Source organism: Hermetia illucens, chromosome 2 (assembly GCF_905115235.1).
Source record: "Hermetia illucens chromosome 2, iHerIll2.2.curated.20191125, whole genome shotgun sequence".
Taxonomy (NCBI): Eukaryota; Metazoa; Arthropoda; class Insecta; order Diptera; family Stratiomyidae; genus Hermetia; species Hermetia illucens.
In genome coordinates this window covers 67431728-67453856 of record NC_051850.1, presented here as the reverse complement: position 1 = coordinate 67453856, position 22129 = coordinate 67431728, and the positions used below count along the sequence as shown (strand labels likewise).

General features: G+C 43.0%; 1 protein-coding gene across 4 annotated transcripts in view; it reads left to right on the top strand.

Annotated features, from left to right (window-relative positions):
- The window catches only part of LOC119650302 (HIV Tat-specific factor 1 homolog), a 471609-nt gene extending 467316 nt beyond the window's left edge, over positions 1-4293 (top strand). For all 4 annotated transcript variants that reach the window (XM_038052942.1, XM_038052944.1, XM_038052943.1 and 1 more), the window contains exon 7: positions 3839-4293. In XM_038052942.1, coding sequence (XP_037908870.1) covers positions 3839-4010 — 172 coding nt within the window. In that variant the 3' untranslated portion in view covers positions 4011-4293. The remainder of the gene's footprint in view (positions 1-3838) is intronic.
- Positions 4294-22129: the final 17836 nt, after the last annotated feature.

The following is a 22129-nucleotide window of genomic DNA, read 5'->3' as shown; positions in this document are numbered from 1 at the left end:
GGTTGGGGTTTTCTTCGGCATTGGACTTGATTACAAGTTCCCCTTCTAGGTGATTTCTTGAAAGAAAACCCCACTTAATGTTGAAAGAGAAGGAACTTCGTCCATTGTTTTATTTTTTGTTCGTCCCTTTTCTCCCTTGCTTTTCGACCATTTGTATTTTATAATTTTTCTTATAATAATAATAATAATAATCGTTGGCACAACAATCCATATTGGATCAGGGCCTTGAAGTGTGTTAGAGCACTTCATTCGAGACAATGTGGTCAGCATTACGCTCGCCAGAGATTATTACCCTGATTTGACTCAGGTACTCATTCACAGCTGAGTCGTGGTATCCGACTTTAAATCGCAATACAAACCCCACTGCCGCCAGCGAGATTTTAACCGCGACCTTCGGTACGACAGCCTTGTGCTCTAACCACTCAGCTATCCTCTTAAGTCAAGAGTAAATTTGGCGGTATCATTTTGTTATAATATATTTTTTGTTATCAGTTCACATGCATGTATATATATGGTTGCCATAAACCCCTATGTGGGGCATAGTACGTCGACCAAACTTTGACGGTTGCTAGCTGTGTGTGTTGTAGCTCCCTCCTTTCCGAGACTTTTCGAGATGCTTGCATTTCTTCTCCTTCTCTACAATCCTATGATAACCCATTCGGCTACTGGGATAATAGATACTATTGCACGGCATAGCTCGCAATGGACTTATCACCCTTTCTAAATGTGCACTGCCACTTCCGCTTTCTCGCTGATCTGCCCGTTTATGCAGATAGGAAGTGTATGATGACCAGTCAGACTAAAAACTTTGATCCTTCTTGCTTCCTTAACCACGTTCCAACCATGGCAGCATGAAAGTCGTTGTCGTTAACGGCGAAGAAAAAAGATCGGTGATAGAATGGAGCTCTGGCGAACATTGTTTTGTTCTTTAAATTCCTCTGAGATTTTATCCCGATGCAGCGCATAACATTTGGCGCCGTCATACGTCTCTCTGAAGCAGTTTTTAGTTTCTCTCAAATGCCCCTGTGGTCGGTATAGAATAATCCAGCTATCAAACATTTAAAGTTGCAATCATCACACTCTACACGGGTGCCTTTTTTGGGAACCTTGATGATCATCCTCTTTTTCCATTCTCTAGGGAAAGTCTTGGATTCACAGCATTTTTGGATAAGAGAAAACAGCTGCTCATCAATATTCTCCGGCGAGCTATTCATATTTATCATCATATGTCGAAGGATAGATAGATAGGATATAGGCAATCGGTGTTGAACAACACGCAAGCGAAGGCAAGCAACCATCGGGTAATGATCCCGTTCGAAACCGATGTCACCATCCCTCGTATTGTGCACATCATGAAGATAGCTCCAAAATGTACTCCTAATCGCAATGGGTTTCAGCTGAAACCTAACGGCTTTGCAGAACCTTTTGTTCTCGGACGATGTGTCACCAATGATGCCACCAAGCAATGGAAGCTGCAAAAATCTAGAAACCTCTCACCGTTATCGTTGCAATTACGAAGAACATGTTTCCTCATCACAAGTCCAAGCAATATATAGCCATAGACCACCATCAGGGTCACAATGTTAGGAAGCCTCTCCTGGAGTACATTGGGATGCGTATAGAAAGCCTCGTTTTCTTCTGCATCGGATGTTTTCGGATTATTATTATTAAATTGAATGTTTCGCTGTTTTATTAAAATGTTCCACCAGATCCCCGCAGCACAATAGCACAGTGTCGCACGATAGAGGTTTGTTCTCCAGAGTGCCACCATCTAGCCTGGCTTGAGTCCAAAATGTTAGGTTTCTAGCGATGGAACTCTCGCCCAATTTGAAGAAAGCGGACATTCTGGAGGCAGTCGATACCATTGTCGAGCAACATCAATTCGCGTCCATGAACAATAGCTTTCTCGAAGCGCGGATAATGTATCGTTTACAAGAAAGTTTCAAAATTTGCTGGTTGTTAGCCCATAAATGTTTATCCCTCTTAGTCTCCTTTTATGATAAGCGGGAAGTACTTCAAGTGAATCCTTAATCTTTAACTCAAAAGAGTTGTCTGAATGGGATATAAGATTAGGTGTTTTCTATTAGTAAAGCGTCACATTCTTCTTAGTGACCTATGTTTCGGCATTGTATAGCAAGATTTCCTTACCACATTAGTTGAACAAGTTTCAAGGTCTAGAGAGCTTTGAATCTAGCATCGGCCTTCCTCGTTTGTGTCAACTTATTGCCTCCATTGATGTCCCTTCCGCTAGTTGTGGCAATGACGTTGTTCAATTAGTTAAATTCTTCTAAATCTCCTGTTTTTATTCTGCTTCACGTTAGTGGATTTGTGCTAAAGTGGTTATTTATTTTCAAACTGTTGTAAGAAAAACTATCGGCTAAAAATTCTACATGCTCCTTCATTCGTCATCAATGGCGCAACAACCCGTATCCGATCTAGGCCTGCCTTAGTAAAGAATTCCAAATATCCCGGCTTTGGGCTGAGGTCCACCAATTCGATATCCTTAAAAGCTCTCTGGCGTTCTAGCCTAGACCATCGCTCCATCTGTGCCAGAGTCTGTGTTGTCTTCTTTTTCTACCATACACTTTCCGGGCTGGATCATCCTCGCCCATAAGGATAAGGTGATCGCCCACCGCAACCTATTGAGCCAGATTTTATCCACAACCAGACGATCGTGGTAGCGCTCATACATTTCATGGTTATAGAAGCTACGGAATCGTCCATTCTCATGTAGGTGGACAAAAATTTTTCAGGGGATTCTTCTCTCGAACGCGACCAAGAGTTCGTAATTTTTCTTGCTAAGAACCCAGGTCTTGGAGGAATACACTAGGACTGGCAAGATCGTTTGCTTGTATAGTAAAAGCTTTGATCCTACGGTGAGACGTTTCGAGTGAAACAGTTTTTATGAGCGAAAATAGGCTCTGTTGGCAGCCAACAACCGTGCATGGATTTTATCGTCATAGTCAGAGGGCATCCCCTTGCCTTAGACGCTCGCCTCGCATGTTGGTCAGGGTCAACCTAGTTAGTCTTGCCAATTTCGTCGAGATACTGAATTCTCTTATGATCGTGCATAGTTTATCATAAACGGCTTTATAGTCGATGAAAAGATAGTGCAACTAATGGCCATATTCCAGCAGTTTTTCCATCGCTTGCCCTAGAGAGAAAATCTTATCTGGGTGCTGATTTGCCTGGAGTGAAGCCTCTTTGGTATGGGCCGATGATGTTCTGGACGTATGGGGCTATCCGACCTAGCAAGATAGTGGAGAATATCTTATCGTGATATCACCCTTTTTATGTATGAGACAGATAATGCCTCGTTGCCAGTCGTCAGGCATTGATTCGCTGTCCCACACCTTGAGCACCAGTTGATAAACCACTTGGTGTAATTGGTCGCCTCCATATTTTATCAATTCGATTGTAATTCCATCAGCTTCTGGCGACTTGTGGTTTTTAACACGATGACTGTTTCTCCCATGCTTGGTGGTAACAGAATTTGTCCGTCATATTCAGTTGGCGGGACCTTCTCGCCGATATTTTGGTTTTCGAGCAGTTCATCAAAATAATCAACCCAGTGGTCCAGTATGCCCTGCCGGAAATCAGATTTCCCACTTTGTCTCGACAGGATGAGCATCGAGGGTTGTAAGGCTTCATCCAACAAAAATATTTCTTCAGCTCTGATGAAAGTCTGCTGAGCGCGTTCATTCTGATCTGAATGATCTCAAATCACTATCTAGCCTACCAAGCCATCTTTGCTTGAGCCGGCCAATTGTAAATTTCTGAAGCATTTTTTTAACCTCTTTCATGGTTAATTTGCAATAAATTATTATTGTTTTTGTAGAATTGCTGAAACTGATGCCGAAATAAACCAGAGATTGACCAACTGGGACAAGTTCCTCGAAACTGATGAGAAGAAAGAGGAGAGTGCTTCCAGTGAGAGTAAATCCAGCGGAGTTGAAGGCGAAACGTCGCAAGCAAATCCAGAATCTGCAGATACATCTAATGAAAACTGAATTTTCATCCTCCCATCGAACGTGGACAGCGGAAATGTAAAGTGTAAAGTGACGATGTTAAGTTTTTTTCTTTTTTTCCATTTTACTCTGGTTTGCTTATTTTGAAACAATTGACGGTACAGCCTGGACTCGACCTTAGCTGAAATGCATTCCGATTCATCACTGATTTTTATTAGTTTCTACATCCAAAAAAATACGCAAACAGCAGCGTAAAGTGTGAAATTTTTGTAAAGTTTTGTAAACGTATCTTGTCCAATAAATGTACGATTCCGTGGAAAGTTAAGGCTGTTTCTGATTGGAGTTGGTTTGGGACCGAGGACAGGTTCGAATCAACAGTATGCAACTCGCGCCATCTGTTCTTCCCTCCCGAAATTATTCTATGTTTGCAATGTAACTTCAAAATTATAGCAACAGATGGTGCTGGGTGAGTATGACGTAATTTTAAAACTTTTATAATCGAATGGACAGTTTGGCATTAAATATTAAGGAAAGGATAGAATTTCGCCTGCAATCAATTACCCAAAGGGACTCTTTTGAGAATAATTTCTTAGTTTGTCGTTAACAAGAAATCTCTTTATTACACAGCTATAGAGCAGGGAAGGATTTTATTATATCCAAAAATGAAATCGCCTTAATTTTGAACTCAAATGTTAATTGTGTAGACAATTTAAGTTTTTACAATTTAATAAACAAATAAATAGGCACAGAGATGACGAGTAGAGAAAATAAGACCAGATTTTTAAAAACAACAGAAGTGTTCGGTTAAGGAGGTATACCCCTGTAGAGACCGAAAAAGGTAAATTTTATCAATGTTGTTCAAAGCAAAATGGCCCAGCTTTTCGCGGAGGCGTCTTTAGTTTGTAATAGCTTTGTAGATGGGTCCATAACTGTAACAACCTCAAAGATACAATACTGAGACCAAAAAGCGCCGATTAGGTATCATAACAGCTTCGTCAGTAGGTAGGATTTTTTTAAATTGATGTGGGGAAAAATAGCATGTTTTTAGAAAGAAATTTGAAACGCTCAAAACTTGTTAATAACAAATCGGGAAATCGGAAACTGAACTTTCATACCTGAAAATTTTGTGTATTTCTTTTATAAAGCTATTTGAGTATGTCCCATTAGTACATAGCACGTAATATATGCATATATAATATATATCCACATTCAGTATTGAATTTGCAAAGAAGCGACAATTTGACCTATTTTAACTTTGTTAGCAATAGCGCGATTTCTGCCAAACTTGGTAAGATCATGTTCTATGTTATATTCTATATTGTTTCGTGGTACTGGTTTGCAGCCAATTACTAAAAATTATATTAATATACTATATACTATATAATATACTATTATTAACTTTATTTGGACTGGTATCGGTAGGGAGGGTATTTCGGAGCTTGAACCCCATATAGTGGCAGCCTCTTGATTTTTTTCAGATTTTTCCGTTGGGTAGTTTCTGAAATTGAGAAATGTCCGTTAAAGAGATGATCATTTTGGACCTCCCGCACTCCCCACCTTTCCAACAAATGTCACAACTAATACCGGCTTCGGAAAGTATAATACTAATCAAGACCATTCATTTGATACTCTACGTGACCATATTTGATGAAAAAAATATTTACACCCCCTTTTGCATGTACAGAAATGTGTTAAAATTGTTTTTTTTTCTTTCACCGGGAAAATCTTAAATGTCACAATATAGCCAGTAGTAGTTGCTGTGAAATTTCACATGAAACTTTGAATAATCACTACTGACACTAATAATTTATTTAAAGAAGAATATGGCAATGAATGTTTATCTCGTCTTTTGGAGTGGTTTAAACTTTCTCAAGATGGACGAGAGAGCTCAAATGAGCAACGATGATTGTTTTTTTTCATATTCATGGGATTGTATACCTTCAAAGGGTTCTAAAACTCAACCTATTAATCAACACTACAACTTTCGCGTTATTGCTGATCTCAATGAAAGAATAAAAAAAACAACCCTAATCGTAGAAGGGCAAGTATTGGGTACTTCATTAGGAGAATGTGGCGGAGCGAGCAACTTGCGTGTCGTACGCACGTAAGTGTAAATCTTGATAACCAGGACATCGAAAAACAATTTTTGGCAGCGAAAATTACTTTTCGGTGCCGGTAGAAAATCGAGTAGAGTCTCAACTTTTTATAATCTGTCCCTACAGACCTTTAATTTGTTTTATTTAAAAATCAGGAAAAACTTAACAATGATTTAGTAGCTTAAGTACTATGGAAGAAAGTAAGTAGCTTTCGAAATACGTATTTACTAACTATTAAAATATATTGTAGTAGGAGCAAGCTACCTAGTTTTATTTTTATTTTTATCGAGTAGAGTCTGCCGTCAGTCTTAAAAAAATAAATATGTATATAACTCCGCCGTAGCCGGTCCTAAGCTATCCCCACACCTGGCAGTTAGGTATAAAATACAAATCCATTTAATGAGAATAAAGAGAAACTTGAGGTCCGGCATGAATAACCGGCGGGATAGTCTGACTTGATGACTGGGTCGGCCTCGCGTAATGGACAGCTCGGCGTCGAAACCGTGGGGCGGTTCGACGTCTCGCCCCACGACGACCAGGAGCATTGCTCCGCTTGCTGCAGCTGTTTCGCCACAATCTGTGGCGACCACTTCAGCAGGTTCGCGTAGGCAGCCGATGAAGTGGATTGAAAAAATGAACCTCTTCATCATTCTCATTCATTTTCCTACTATGAAATAACGGCGGGGGTGGATACAACATCTTACCGCCCCTTGCTGCACCAGAGATTCGTCGAGCATTTCCCGCAATTCGCGCACGTGACTGTGCAGCGAGTCGCAGACCAGTACGGCTGTCAGATTGTACGGTCAGAAGATTCGCTTTCGCGTTATTGGTTTGCGTAACTGAATAGATCCACCATGGAAAATTCGTCTGGAACGTCGGTGGGACTCACTAAGGCAGGACATTGCTAGGCTGATTCAAATCAGCTCTGGCAATGCCAGCAGACGGATGAAGAACAAAGTGCAGAGGGTTTGCAGGAACTATGCCACCTCCAGTGAAACACCTGTAGTTGAAATTCTGGACACACTAAAGCTGAAACTTGACATAACCAGACGTGCCCAGAATGCAACATACGCGAAGAACCAGCGGAGCTTTTTCAGATCACTCAACGAGTGGATCACCGCCGAAGGCACCCGCCATGCCAATACGCCTGACATGAATTTTGCGGATGTTACCGAAGAGGAAGTTCGACGAACCATAAACAGCTCGAAGAAGTAGAGGAACTGGAGCGGCCCAGATCTGGATCGGGTGCAGAATTTCTGGTATAAGAAATTGACCAGCGTATACAGACGTTTGGCACACAGTATAAATCAGGTCATTAATCACCCGGAGAAATTTCCACCTTTCCTCACTGCGGGAATTACCTACCTTCTACCTTGTGCTCTCAAGACACAAGACCGATTACTATTTACCAGTCCAAATTCATTACGTCCATTATAAAAAAGCAACTCATTTTCGACTCGGTAGTTTCTGGACAAGCAATCGATTATGTCAAGGCTTGCGACAGCGTCCCACATATCTAGCTAATCGATGTCCTACATCTGTATCGCACTTTCGCGACTTTTTGGTTGCACTGTTATGGCACCGGTGCATTACACGACCAGTCAATGCTGTATGTAAGGTTATCCATTAAAACCTTGCACACAAGCATGGGCTGATCACGGGAACATGTCCGGTTTACCGATATGAGCCGCAAGCAGTACCTGATAGTTCTGCTTACAGCATGTATTGCGACACGCAAGTTCTAACTGTCGCCACATAACGCACAACAAGCCTGACGTGCTATTAGTTGACAAGACGGGTCGTTGCGCGTATATTATTGATGGTGCTATTCTCCATAACAGCAACATTGAACGGAAATACGTGGAGAAGAAGGTGAACACAGCACAGAACCACTGGGTCAGGAAATTAAAGAAATTTAGCAACTCGAACCTGTGCTTGTGGTTCCCACAATATTGTCAGCTACAGGTATTGCACCTAAATCCGTCACGGCTTCCCTTGATGTTCTGGGACTCTCACATAGTCTGGTTCAAACCATGCAGAAATATACCATTCTGCATTCGCGCTCGAAGTTGCAGGGAGTTCTCGACGGATTCTGGCGTTGACCTACCACGGGCCACTATCACCAGCGCGCCTTTATAATTTAAGTAGGTAGGATCGTCCGAGCCTAAATTCTTAGCACTTAGCGCTAGCATTAGGTGAAATCCCGCATCTGCCGAGATTGTGACAACTCAGAAAATAAAATATATTGTAATTTATTAATTACTCCATAAATTGGTGACCTTGCAACAACAAAGCATAAAGCAATAACATTAATAAACGTGTAATGAGTTGTCTATGTATTTAATTATGTTCAAACAGTTTCATTTCAGGCGATGACGGCTTTACGGTTTCTTACCAGGGCAGGGGCAAATCGTCAGACACTGCCTCACCTCTGCCCTGGGAGCAGCGTGACCGAAGCGGCTCACAGATGTTAAGTGCTCCTTTATATAATTCGCAGAACGCAACATGACTACGAATTCTATTGAGCGCAAGTTTGCCTTCTTGAGCAGCTGAAAATATTTTTCTTGAGAATTGTGGGGTCCTAAGTCTGCATCAACTTAATGCCGGACCGGACTAAATGGAGAGTAACTTACTCCTTCTGTTTTTGGTCCACGGACTTTATGCAAAACACTTATCGAATTGTTTTGATGATATTATTAAAGCAAAACACGCCAGGCGCAAGAGTCGGCTCTGCCACTTTCTTTTCCAAATATTATAAATAAAAGCACACCGGAAGAGACCGCGCAGGACCGTTCTCCTTCTCCTCCGCTCTTTCTTCTCATTTCTCGACTCATTCCATTTCCGTGTTTTTTCTCTTATTTGTTGTTCACTCCTCCTCCGGAATGGAGATCCTCGGTGACTACCGTGGCCGTACGGGTGTTGCCGTTTTGGCGTAGGACTCCGGCGGCATGGTGTCCTCGAGGACTGCTCTCATAAGCGACTAGAAGAGCAGCTCATAAAACGCCTGTCAGTAAATGAGACGGCTAAATTTAACCACTTACTAACAGGGCTAACGCTAAGTGACCGGCGGCAAGCCAACTGCCATGTAAATTTATGCAACAAAGTCGGTACCGAGCGGCTACAGTCTTTGTGGCTACAGAGGCTCATGGAGAGCACACAGGTCTTTCTGGCATGTATGGATTCGGAATGTCTGGACATGTTAGCCGTATCCGCGGACAAAATTCATGAGATCAAGGTGCGACCCTTGGTTGGTGAGGTGTCTCGCGATAATTCAAGCCAGGTACCCAGCTACAGCAAATGGTGGCAGCATTAACAGCCACTGCCTCTGAGTTTGCAGAGGCCGCCGGTGCTTTGCGTTCGGGAAATAGGGCTAGATCCGAAATGGTTGATCGGATAGTAGGTAATCAATACCTTCCTCAAGTACCAGAGCATGCTGGTACCATTGTAGGTTGGCCAAAAAACGATGAAATATACCAACCCTTGCAATTTCGCACCGAAAAAACTTGACTTCTCGGGAATCCTGGCGGCTGCTACCCGAAATGCGGCACTACATCACCTCTCAATCTATGATCCCTTGAACTACCTGGTCGATAAAGGTGCTGGAGTTTCGGTTCTTCCCGTATCTTGGCGCTTCATAATCGCCAACATCAGCATATCCAACTTAAGCGCCGTTCATGAATAAGGACATTAATTCTTGGGTCAGACAATGCATCGCATGCCAGAAGTGCAAGGCTACAAAGCATGTGAGAGAAGAGGTCGGAGTGTTTCCTTAGTCCACCAACCGTTTCCACACAATCCCCCTCAATATCATTGGCCCTTTGCGAGGCCCGCACAGTTTCAGGTATTGTCTCACAATCATCGGCGATACCTCTGAAAAATATTAGCGCACGCAGAAGCCCTCTCCACTCTTTGATGTCCCGCAATTATAATCACCGACCATGGAATGCAGTTTGACACCTTCCTTCTCTCAGATCTGCGCAAACTAATCGATTTTAAATGCCATCGGACAACTGCGTATCAGCAGCAGTCCAATGGGATGTTTGAAAGTTGTCCTTGGACGACCCTTCCTGGTCGAAGGCCCCGGTACTTCTTCTACTTGGCCTCTGGACAGCCAAACGAGAAGAATTTGGTGTAAGTCCCGCGGAACTGGTATACGAGGAGAACTTTAGACTCCCCAGTGACCGTGTTGTCATCATCAGGTCAAGATTCAACAATACCGGTCTGTTGCGTCTGTTCAAGGACGAATTGCCAAAGTTAAAGCCGCCATCACCCACCAACTATGCCCAGCGTCCTCGAAGCCAATACACATGTCCTAATTAGGATGGATGCCCCTCGAACCGCTGCAGGCATCTTATGAGGGCCCCTTTGAACTCCTTGAGCGAGCCGGCATCATTATAGCCATCATTATATCGAGGGTACGGTCAAACTGGTCTCGTTGGCTCAAATAAAACCTTTCGTCCAGCAAGAAAACGCAGCCAGGGGGAGAGGCGCGCGACGCGTCCTTTTTTACTTGCAACGGCCGAATTGAGAGAGTTTCGCTGAAACTCCTTTGGTTTCGGCTGGGGGTGGAGTGCTGTAGTGGAACAAGCAATTTACGTGTTCGACGAACGCGTGAATCTTGGTAGCTATCATCATCAACGGCGCAACAACCGGTATCCGGTCTAGGCCTGCCTTAATAAGGAACTCCAGACATCCCGGTTTTGCGCCGAGGTCCACCAATTCGATATCCCTAAAAGCTCTCTGGCGTCCTGAACTACGCAATCGCTCCATCTTAGGCAGGATCTGCCTCGTCTTCTTTTTCTACCATAGATATTGCCCTTACAGACTTTCCGGGTGGGATCATCCTCATCCATACGGATTAAGTGACCCGCCCACCGTAACCTATTGAGCCGGATTTTATCCACAACCGGACATTCATGGTATCGCTCATAGATTTCATCGTTATGTAGGCTACGGAATCGTCCATCCTCATGTAGGCGGCCAAAAATTCTTCGGAGGATTCTTCTCTCGAACGCGGCCAAGAGTTCGCAATTCTTCTTGTTAAGAATCCAAGTCTCCGAGGAATACATGAGGACTAGCAAGATCATTGTCTTGTACAGTAAGAGCTTTGACCCTACGGTGAGACGTTTCGAGCGGAACAGTTTTTGTAAGCTGAAATAGGCTCTGTTGGCTGACAACAACCGTGCGCGGAATTCATCATCGTAGCTGTTATCGGTTGTTATTTTCGACCCTAGATAGGAGAAATTATCAACGGTCTCAAAGTTGTAGTCTCCTATCTTCATTCTTCCCGTTTGACCAGTGCGGTTTGATGTTGTTGGTTCGTTGGTTTTTGAAGCTGACGTTGCCACCATATACTTTGCCTTGCCTTCATTGATGTGCAGCCCAAGATCTCGCACCAATCGCCGCCTGCTCGATCTGGATGAAGGCAGTTTGTACGTCTCAGGTGGTTCTTCCCATGATGTCGATATCGTCAGCATAGGCCAGTAGTTGGGAGAACTTAAAGAGGATCGTACCTCTTGCATTTACATCAGCATCACGGATCACTTTCTCGAGGGCCAGATTTAAAAAAAAACGCATGATAGGACGTAGACCTTTGTTAATGTCGAATGATCTTGAGAGTGATCCTGCTGCTTTTATCTGGCCTCGCACATTGGTCATGGTCAGCCTAATCAGTCTTATGAATCTCGTCGGGATACCGAATTCTCTCATGGCCGTGTACAGTTTTACCCTGGCTATGCTATCATAGGCGACTTTAAAGTCGATGAACAGATGATGCAACTGATGGCCATATTCCAACAGTTTTTCCATCGCTTGCCGCAGAAAGAAAATCTGATCTGTTGCTGATTTGCCTCGAATGAAGCCTCTTTGGTATGGGCCATGTTGTTCTGGGTGTATTTGGCTATCCGGCCTAGCAAGATAGCGGAGAATATTTTATAATTGGAATTCAGCAACGTGATACCTCTATAATTGCTGCACGGTGTGATATCTTCCTTTTTATGTATGAGACAGATAATGCCTCTTTGCCAATCGTCAGGCATTGATTCGCTATCCCACACCTTGACCATAAGTTAATGAACCACTTGGTGTAACTGGTCGCCTCCATATTCAACCAATTCATCTGTACTTCCATCGGCTCCTGGCTACGTAAGATTTTTAATTGCACGGACTGTTTCTTCCATGCTTTGTGGTGGCAGCATTTGTCCGTCGTCTTTAATTGTCGGGACCTCCTACTCGCCGATTTTCAGGTTGTTCGGTAGCTCATCAAAGTACCCAACCCATCGCTCCAATATGCCCATTCTGTCGGAAATCAGATTTCCCTCTTTGTCTCGGCAGGATGAGCATCGAGGTGAATCATCCTGCTGACTTATTGGTAAAACTTCTGCGCCTGGTGCGGTTGCTCCCTGTACTTGTCGAGTTCACAGACCTGCTGGTTCTCCCAGGTTTCCTTTTTCCGTCTGTGTAGTCGCTTTTCCGCTCGACGGAGTTCGTGATAAGTCTCTGCGCGTGCCCGCGTCCTTTCAGAATGCAACATTACTCGGTATGCGGCATTCTTCCGTTCCGTTGCTAGCTTACATTCATCGTCAACCCAGCCATTCCGACTCTTTTTGCGGCTGGGGCCAAGTATGTTTCTGGCATCTTGGTAAGTGAATTCTCGTTAGTGCAAACCACGTGACCATACCATCGAAGACGCCTCTCTAGCAGTTTTTCACGATCGGTGCAATCCTATATCGATCACGGATATCCTCATTTCGGATGTAATGAAAACGTGTCACGCGACTAGTCCAACGCAACATCTTCGCCTCCATTACCACAAAACGCCGTTCATTGTCTTTTATAGTCTTCCAATACTCATAACTATAGGGAGCGACAGGAGGAACGACATTGCAAATTTACCGCAATGCTACTATTTATTTCATTCAAACGGCTGCCTCGTTGGCTTCGCACTGGGGTCTTTTCAACACATTTTCTTCGATGCATGAATGAAGAAGGTTACCTCATCTTAGGGCCAATATATTACAAAATTATAATTATTAAACAAGTCGGAATACCGGAAGCTCGCGCTTCGGGTATAAAGGTTTTGTGTTCATCTTATGTAAGAAATTTCAATGCACATTTTCCTATCCGTATATAGCTACAAATCCAACATATTCCTTCATATTTTTCCAAACTCGAGACATACGTACATATTACAGCCATAGATATTACGGTCACCCTAAACAAACAAACTGCCTATTTTCGAATACTGTACACATATATGCACGTATACAAATTGATCGTACCCATATTTCCGATTTCCTTCTTACATCTTTCTGAATTAGTAGCAAAGTTCATTATCACGCATATATTATATACTTACATACACACATGTCTGGTTGACAAATAACTAAAAAACTAAAACAAAATAATTCTCTGCGACCCAATCCATAAGAACTCATTTCGTTGTGGTATTGACGAATTGATATCTGATGATGACGTCATGCGGGTTGTAGAGTGCCTGAAATTCACAAAAAATTGTAAAGTTTCACCCTCTTTAACTTCGTCAATAATAGTTGGATTTTCTTCAAACTTAACCAAATTGTGCATTATGTTCTTCATTACACGCATGCCATTTTGTACTTCTGGGATGAACATAAGGGGGGCTGCTGGAAATATACTATTATTAACTTTATTTGTGCAGATATCGGAACGGGATATATTTTGAGGCCTAGATTTCGTAGAGATGCATGACTGTGATTTTCTTCAGATTTTTCGGTTGGATAGGTTCTGAAAACGAAACCTGTTACACTTTTTGGGGGTCATATTTTGAGCCCTTACTCCCTTATGTTACAATATCAAATATTGAACCAGTTTCGAAAAGTACTAATTGAGACCTTGCATTTGATACCCCACATGGCTACATTCTGTGAAAAAAAAATTTGCACAATTTGTCAATCGGTCTAGCCGTTTCCAAATAAATCGGGTGTGACAGACAGACACCGTCTCGATTTTAATAAGGTTTTGTTTCACACAAAACTTTAAACAAGTCGGGAAACCGGAAGCTAGACGCTTCAGGTATGAAAGGTTTTGTGTATTTCTTTTGTAAAGAGATTTGAGTGTGCATTTGTCCCATTAGCATATAGCACGTAAAATATGCATATATTATGTGAAAATAGCCATTTTCAAGTGATGTTGACATTCATAGTCTTGAATTTGCAGAGAAGCGACAGTTTTGACCTAGAATAACTTTGTTAGTAATAGAGGAATTTTCACCAAATTTGGCAGAATCATGCTCCGTATAGCCTACATTACTGCCAGATTTTGTGATTCTAGGTTGAACTTAAGGGGGGTTTTCCTGTCAATTACTAAAAATTATAGTAATGTACTATTATTAACTTTATTTGAGCAGGTATCGGTATGGAGGGTATTTCGGAGCCTAGGCACCATATAGTGGCAGCCCTCTGATTTTTTTCAGATTTTTTGATTTGGTAGTTCCTGAGAATGGGTTCGTTAAAAAAATGACCACTTTCAACCTCCCGCACTCCCCACCTTTTCAACAAAGGTCAAAACTAAGATCGGCTTCGAAAAGTACTAACCGAGACCTTTAATTTGATACCCCACATGACTACATTTGATGAAAAAAAATTTACACTCCCCTTTTGCATGGGTTCGGATTCGCTTCGAGTTTGGATTTTATCTAACCGATTCAATAATCTCTCTCCGCAACAGATGTCTATTTCATTCTCTGAATATCGTGACCTACTGGAAGAATTCCACAAGCATCGATGTAGGTGATCTTGGATATTTTATGATCTCTCAAAAAAAGATTGGTTCAGGATTTCCGAATTCGCTTCGGTATCATCTCGTTCGGCGGAAGGAAGTAGTCGATCATTTGACATTAACTCATTAGAATTCCATAGCATTGGCAATTCCTTCTTCTGGACATTGATGGTTTTGTAATATCCTGATCTTCATATTCATCAATTGCATCAAACATTTTTTTCCTTAAAACCAGCGCCGAACATCAAAGACGACGGTCCTAGTTTTAGGTAGTAAGGGCCGAGTGACCCTCAATTCATCACAAGTAACCTTACCCATAGAAAACCAGATAATTTTCGTTTTGATGATGGTACCCCAAAGTTGTCCCAAATAGACTTTAACGCGGCTTTGCTTACTCGGCCTGCCCGGAACAGACCACATCACACTCCCATAAGAGCTGAATGCAAACACGAGAACAATCCCGTGTTTGATGAGAATTATTTACATAATACGACACTCTCCAGAAAAAAAAATACCTAACACAACATATGGAAAAATCCACCATTCCGCTTACACAGAAATCATGTTCTAATTTTCAAATCTAAATTGACTTTCTTCCGGCGGAGCTAACTGTTCGTCCATCTGCTTTTCCTAGGCGGAAAATCACTTTTTATCTCGGGCCTCTTCTTCTTTTTTTCTTCTCCCCAATGCGGGGAAGAAAATTGCATCGATGTAACACCAGACCACAGTCTGCCTTACAAACAGTCGCATGCGAGGGAATTGCCTATCCTTTGCTGTAAAAATAAGTGCGTAGCGAGTCGACTTCGCGGTGATATTGTGCTACCACGTCAGCCACGCCCCTGCCTTCGAAGCAAGTTTAAAGGACTTCTTCGCATTCCCGAGCCTGGGTAGCAAAGAGGCAAGCAATAACGTATCTACGGAACACAATTCGCCATCTTTTTAGTTTTTGTGATAGCTCTCCCCGCTCGGTCGTCTCCGGTCAATCAGGATGGTCGTTTGACCATCGCAAACCCCAATTGATCATTACAGCCTTCAACCTCTTCCGTTCATTATTCCGCTACCACGATTTCTCAGTCAGCCAGATCTTATGACACTTCGTCGGGGCGCCGCCGGTGACCTGTGTAGCACCCGAGAAAGCCTAATGCTCCTCGATATTCTCAGTGTATCTGCCGTCCAGTCGGCAAGATAGCTGTCCCCATTGTCGAGCAACAGCTGGATCACATAAGCAGACTATGTTGAACTTGGGAGGTTGAGGCTGCCCTGCCGAGAAGTGGCAGACGCAACACACAAGTGAACATAAGCATTCATCAGATAGTGATCCCTTTCTAGGCCGATTTCAGTCTCTCTCTCGTTATGCACATCCAGCAGACAACTCGTAAATCTACTGCTGATCGCAAAATGAACAATCTAATTGCTCTTACGATGTCGGTCAGTTGGAAGTCAACGGACCTTGTAGCAGATTCTGCACCCGAACAATATGCCACCAACGGCGAGGCGGTGAAAGTTTCAGAAATCAACAAACCCCCCACCATTATCGTCACCAAGACCATGTTTCCTCATCACATGTCCGAGCAAGGTGTTATCAGAGCCTACCTTAGCATTCAGATCATCCCTCACGACCAAAAGAGCGGGCCTTTCGGTAGCCATCAGAAACAACCCAACACTAGATTCGCGTTTGTTATCATTCGACTTTCCACAGAGAAAAGCACATTGCCATTAGTGTGGCAATGGGACGATTTACGAGAGGGGAGCGGTGGAACACAGACGGCTTTCAACATCAATTCAGGGGTGAATTCTTTCAAATTAAAATTTAACATTTTTCTTTTTTTACAGCAGTGAAAAAAAAAGATTTTTGTTTTAATGAAGATTAAAAGAGTTAAAACTGAATTAGATTTAAGCGTGTAGTGGCAAACAAAAAGAAAGTGGCAAGTGACTTATAGCAGAGAAAGTGAAATAATTGCCAGCATACAGCGCAGCCTAGACGAAATAACCAAATAGCTGGTTGCGGCCAAAGAGGAAATACAAGAACAGAGAAGACAAAATGAGGGTCTAACACCCCTCATCAAAAGCTTCCAGGAGTCGCTAGATCTAGAATGGATCGATCAAAGAAAAGAAAGAAAACGGAAAACGCATGAGGATCAAGAGCCCTCAGGGGTCAGACAACTATGCAAGCATCTCCACATTGGAAGAAGAGATGTCCACGGACGCCTCAGACAACCCTACTGAAGAGGAGGAAGATTTGGACTTCCCACCCCTGTCACCACCCAAACTGGCCTCGGCGCTGTGGCCTTTAATAAAAAAAAGTGGGAAATGAAACCATCAAAGAAAACAGGAAATGTCATAAGCAATGTAGAAAGGTACCGTACCTGTAATTCTCCGGCAACCGAGAAAATGGCCTCCGATGGAAAGAGAAAAATCAATTTCACGCAGACAAGGAGAATCCATCTCGGCGTGAGAATTACACCCCAACAGCCAAGTGATCATCGGAAGTTCACAAAGTTTTTCAGAGAGCAATCATCATCGAAAGGAGCATCGAGCACCACCACCTGGAATCACCACACATCGCAGGAATGGAAGCTACCACCATCGAGGCAAGGAAATCTTCAGATATAAAAGATACATCAGCGTACCGACCACCAAACCTAAACAGTCTCCCGGCGGGCCTGTAACTGCTGCTCAGTGAGGATAAACCTACTTCTCTCGCTGGAGATCTCAACGCGCGTCAATGCGAATGGGGAGCGGCACGAAACAATATAGCTGGAAGGGAACTGCTTGCCTTCCTAAACGGAGTAACACTTCATGCACCAGAGGAACCAACACACTAAGGTCGCAGCACAATCGGCACCATAATCAACATGGCACCAGCATAGAACATTAACCACCACATCACAATCAACGTGCTGGACGACGTCTGATCGGATCACAAACCAGTGCTATTCTCAATATATTTAGCTTATATATTGAAAATCCGTCGAAAATTGTTAAAAACATTAACTGGGACACATATCGCCACATCCTGACACAATACGTCACAACCAGAAACATTGGACCAGATAGAAGTAGACACATAACATCAGCTAAAAACGAAAGCACCACGGAGACAAAAGCAAACGAACAATACTATCGGCTTCCACGAGAATAAAAGATAAAATAAGAGAGAGGAACTGCATTAGGACAAAAGGAAGAAACACAGGGGATCCCAACCTGAAAAGAGAAGTGAACCGGCTCACCAACATCATAATAGACGATATCGACAACTTCTGGAACCAGCAGTGGGAATACTTCCTCCAAATTCTGGAACAAGGAAACAACAACTCCCGGCAACTCACCAAACAATTTAGAAGGGTTCGAAAAGACAGATGCCCACAATACATGGACTCAATTGCCTGGAACACTATAGGAAGGGGAAGGACGAAACTTTCGCGCACTCACTTGAACTCCAGTTCAGAGAGAACATCTCATCGGCCGAAGAATCAGAAACAGAGATACAAGACCACTCTTCCCAAACCGAAGACATGGAACTGCAAACAGACTAACAGGAATTCTAAAACATCATTCACGAACTAACTAACAGGAAACCCCCAGGCTGGGACATGGTTACAAACGAATGCATTAAGAACACACCGATCACCCCAAACTCACCCCAAACCATGGAAAAAGTCGGTTATCATTCTACTGCCAAAACCAGGAAAAAAAACCAACTTTCCCATAGAACTGGAGGCCCATCAGTCTATTACTGACTATCAGGAAAATAGCAGAAAGAATAATACACAGCAGACTGCAGGATAAACTCACCGCTCTCAACACCATCCCAAAGGAACAATACGGATTTCTACCAGAGCACTCATGCGAGTTGCAAAATCCACAACGGACTAAGTCGGCGAAAATCGACGGGACTAATTATGTTCGACATCTCGAAAGTATTCGATAAAGTTTGGCATGCAGGTCTCGTATCCGAACTACACAAATATTTTCTTGCTGGTCGGAGGTTTGAGGTAAAGGTCGAGAATCACTTATCCAACGAATGAAGGATAGAAGCAGGAGTACCACAGGGGTTACCCCTTTCACCACTGTTACACACAAAATATACAGCGGACATACCAAGGAAATTCAAGCGCCTCACAGGATCTCCTTGTACGTGGATGACACGTGTCTATTCCACACCCCGAGGCAAACCCACTTCATTACCGACCATCTGCAGAAGGCGACCTACACGATGATTAAATACTTCAAGAAATGGAAGATAAAAATCAACCCAGGGAAGACATGGGCAATATTTATCACCAGCAAAAGAGAGCAGAAATCAACAATGAATAAATCGAATGGAAAACAACCACTAAATACCTAGGACTGACATTTCACAACAGGATGAATGGGGAACCGCACATCGACCTAAAACGCAAAGCCTGCTTAGGCAGAATACAACTCTTTATATCTCATAATAACAAGTAAAAAACTAAACCTAAAAAATAGTTTTTCTTTAGGGATTGATGAGTCCTAAGTCAGCATCCACTTGATGTCGGACCGGACCAAATGGAGAGCAACTTACTCCCACTCTCTATCGCAGGCTTTGTTGACGTTTCGGTAGCAGTGAAGTTTCGAAATTTGCAGGTTCCTAGCCTACAGATTTCTACCGCTTTTAGTTGCCTTTTACAACAAACAGGAAAGACTTTGAGAGCCCTAGCTCGCAGGGCATCAGTGTATTACCATAATGCCGAAGGGCAGTACTTTGAAAGAGATGAAGTAAACTTTGAAGAATAATGCACAATTGTTTTATTTAGGAAGTCTTACTACTACTATGTGTTTATTTAGAGGAGAGCAGTAAATATTTATTCAATTTCCTTCAGTGATAAGAACTGCTTTTCCACGAGAGAAATAAAAAGAAGCTGGGGCTTAACACATTCTTGATTGGAACGGTTCGCATATGTGTGATAGAAATCAGTAATGAAGGCTTTTTCTGGTGCGCGGGGTAGCACAGAGAAAAACCTAAAGAAACGATTTCGACGAAACAGATAAATTTTACAACTCACATTTTTGTCAAGTTTTTTGTATGTAACGTTTTAGAAAAGTAGTTCAGTTGCGTTCTAGAAGTGCTATTAAGAGGACCAAACCTATAAGTCACGCACCTAAGATTATACATCTCTTCTTTTTCGTTAGCCTTTGTCCCGTTGACAAACGGGGTCAATCTTGGCAAGTGAATTCCCGTTAGCACGAATTGCGTGACCATACCATCGAAGACGCCGCTCTCGCAACTTTTCCAAGATCGGTGCAACCCCATAACAATCGCGGTTATCCTCATTTCGGATATGAACAAAACGTGTGACATCACTAGTCCAACGTAACATCTTCGTCTCCATTACCGCAAGACGCCGTTCATTGTCTTTTATAATCGACCAACACTCAGAACCATAGAGAGCGACAGGACAGACAACATTGCGGTAAATTTTCGATTTGAGACGTTCGTTGATACGTCAATCACAAAGAACACCAGTTGTGGAATGCCACTTCATCCAGGTTGCGTTAATGCGTAAAGCAATTTCATAACGCAGTCCTCCATTGGTTGATAGCGTTGACCCAAGGTACTTAAATCGCTCAGTTCTGGACAGGTTGCTGCCTGCTGACAGTGATTGTGCCTTTTTCATGGGAATCGGTCGTCAGAAATTCAGTTTTGTTTAGATTCAACCTGAGACCGTGTTGCATGAAGCAATCATTCCATTTTTGGACAAGTTGCTCGAGGTCAATTTTGCTATCAGATGCTAGGAAAACATCATCTGCATAAAGCAGTTTATAGGGCGCTGGACGTTGGATATCCCGTGTGACGGTGTCCATAACAAGAACAAAGAGGAGTGGTGAGAGGGCGCTTCCTTGATGAACACCAACAAAGATACGAAGCGGTTTTGATACAACCGCCATACATCGAACTTTACTTTGCGAATCGTGGTAGAGCAATTGAACCCAGCGCACGAGTTCTTCTGGCACTAAGTGTTGTCGTAAAGCATACCAGATGGTTGCGTATGGCACACGGTCAAACGCTTTCTCTAGATCGAGAAATGCAATGTAAAGAGGGCGATGCTTCTCACGGAGTTTACCCATGAGTAACCCAGCGTGTATTGTGTCAGTAGTTCCGCAGTTTTCGACAAATTCGGCTTGATTCACGGTTATTTCAATGAATTCGCGAATACGGTTGTCAAGAATGCTATCAAAAATCTTCGTGGTATGGGAAAGTAACCGGAACGGACGGTAATTTGAACATTCTGCTGGACTATCTTTCTTTTTCCATATTGGAACAGTGATACTTTCTTGCCAGTCAGATGGTGTTCTTCCTTCCTGAATAACCCGATTAAAGAGTTCACTGAGCCACAGTGTTGAGTCTCAGCTCTTCGCTTTCCAGAGCTCAGATGCGATGTCGTCAGGTCCTGTGGCTTTCTCCGATTTCATTCGTTTTATTCTCTCCTCGACTTCAGTTGCGCTGACAGGTGGAACTGCTCCAAATGTCGGCAATCAGTGTGGAAGTGGAGGATGAGCAAAATCCTAAGATTATACATATATGTATAATTTTGGAAAATTGGGAGCACTATTTCAATAAGGAACACCGCAAAAATCGAATACGTTATGTTGAAAAGATTGCTAAGCTGCCAAAATTTAGGGGTGTGCAACTAAACACTTGTTAGCATTATATGAAGGGAACAAGTCGTTCCCGAAAAATCAGTATTTGCAAGATCAATAAATTAACAGTAGCGAATAGGAATATTTCAAATAATTTTATAGCTAGGAATATCGCGTAATTACACTCAGATAAAGAAATATTTTTATGTCAAGGATTCAACAATAATGTAAAATGTTAAGTCGAAAGCTTCTAAGATGATATCCTGCTTTATACGTTTAACCCTAGGATAACCCGTTAAATCGTCAGTTCCAGTCATTCCTTCATTTCGCTTCTTACTGTGAATACTATCTTTGCTTATCAATCCAACAAAGCGTTGCCCCGTGGCTGTCCCACTAGAATGTCCGTGACTGTGTTCTGCTCTGCAAGAATTTCCCGCGCGAATTCCAATTGCCGTTCCATTCCATTGGCGACCTTCCGCATCCGGTGCGCCCACTTCCGCGTCACCTTGCCCAAGTCATCATGCGGAGATGACGTCACGCATTTACGGTTGGGGCTGGAAAGTCGGCTAGTCCTCGGCCGGAGTCGCGAGTGTCGGCTCGCATACACGCTGCCCCCGAAACCTGAAATGCCGGCAGCCAGCTGTCAGCATGGCTGCAACTGGAAAGCGACGGCTCCACTGGGCGAGCTTTGACGGGTTCGCG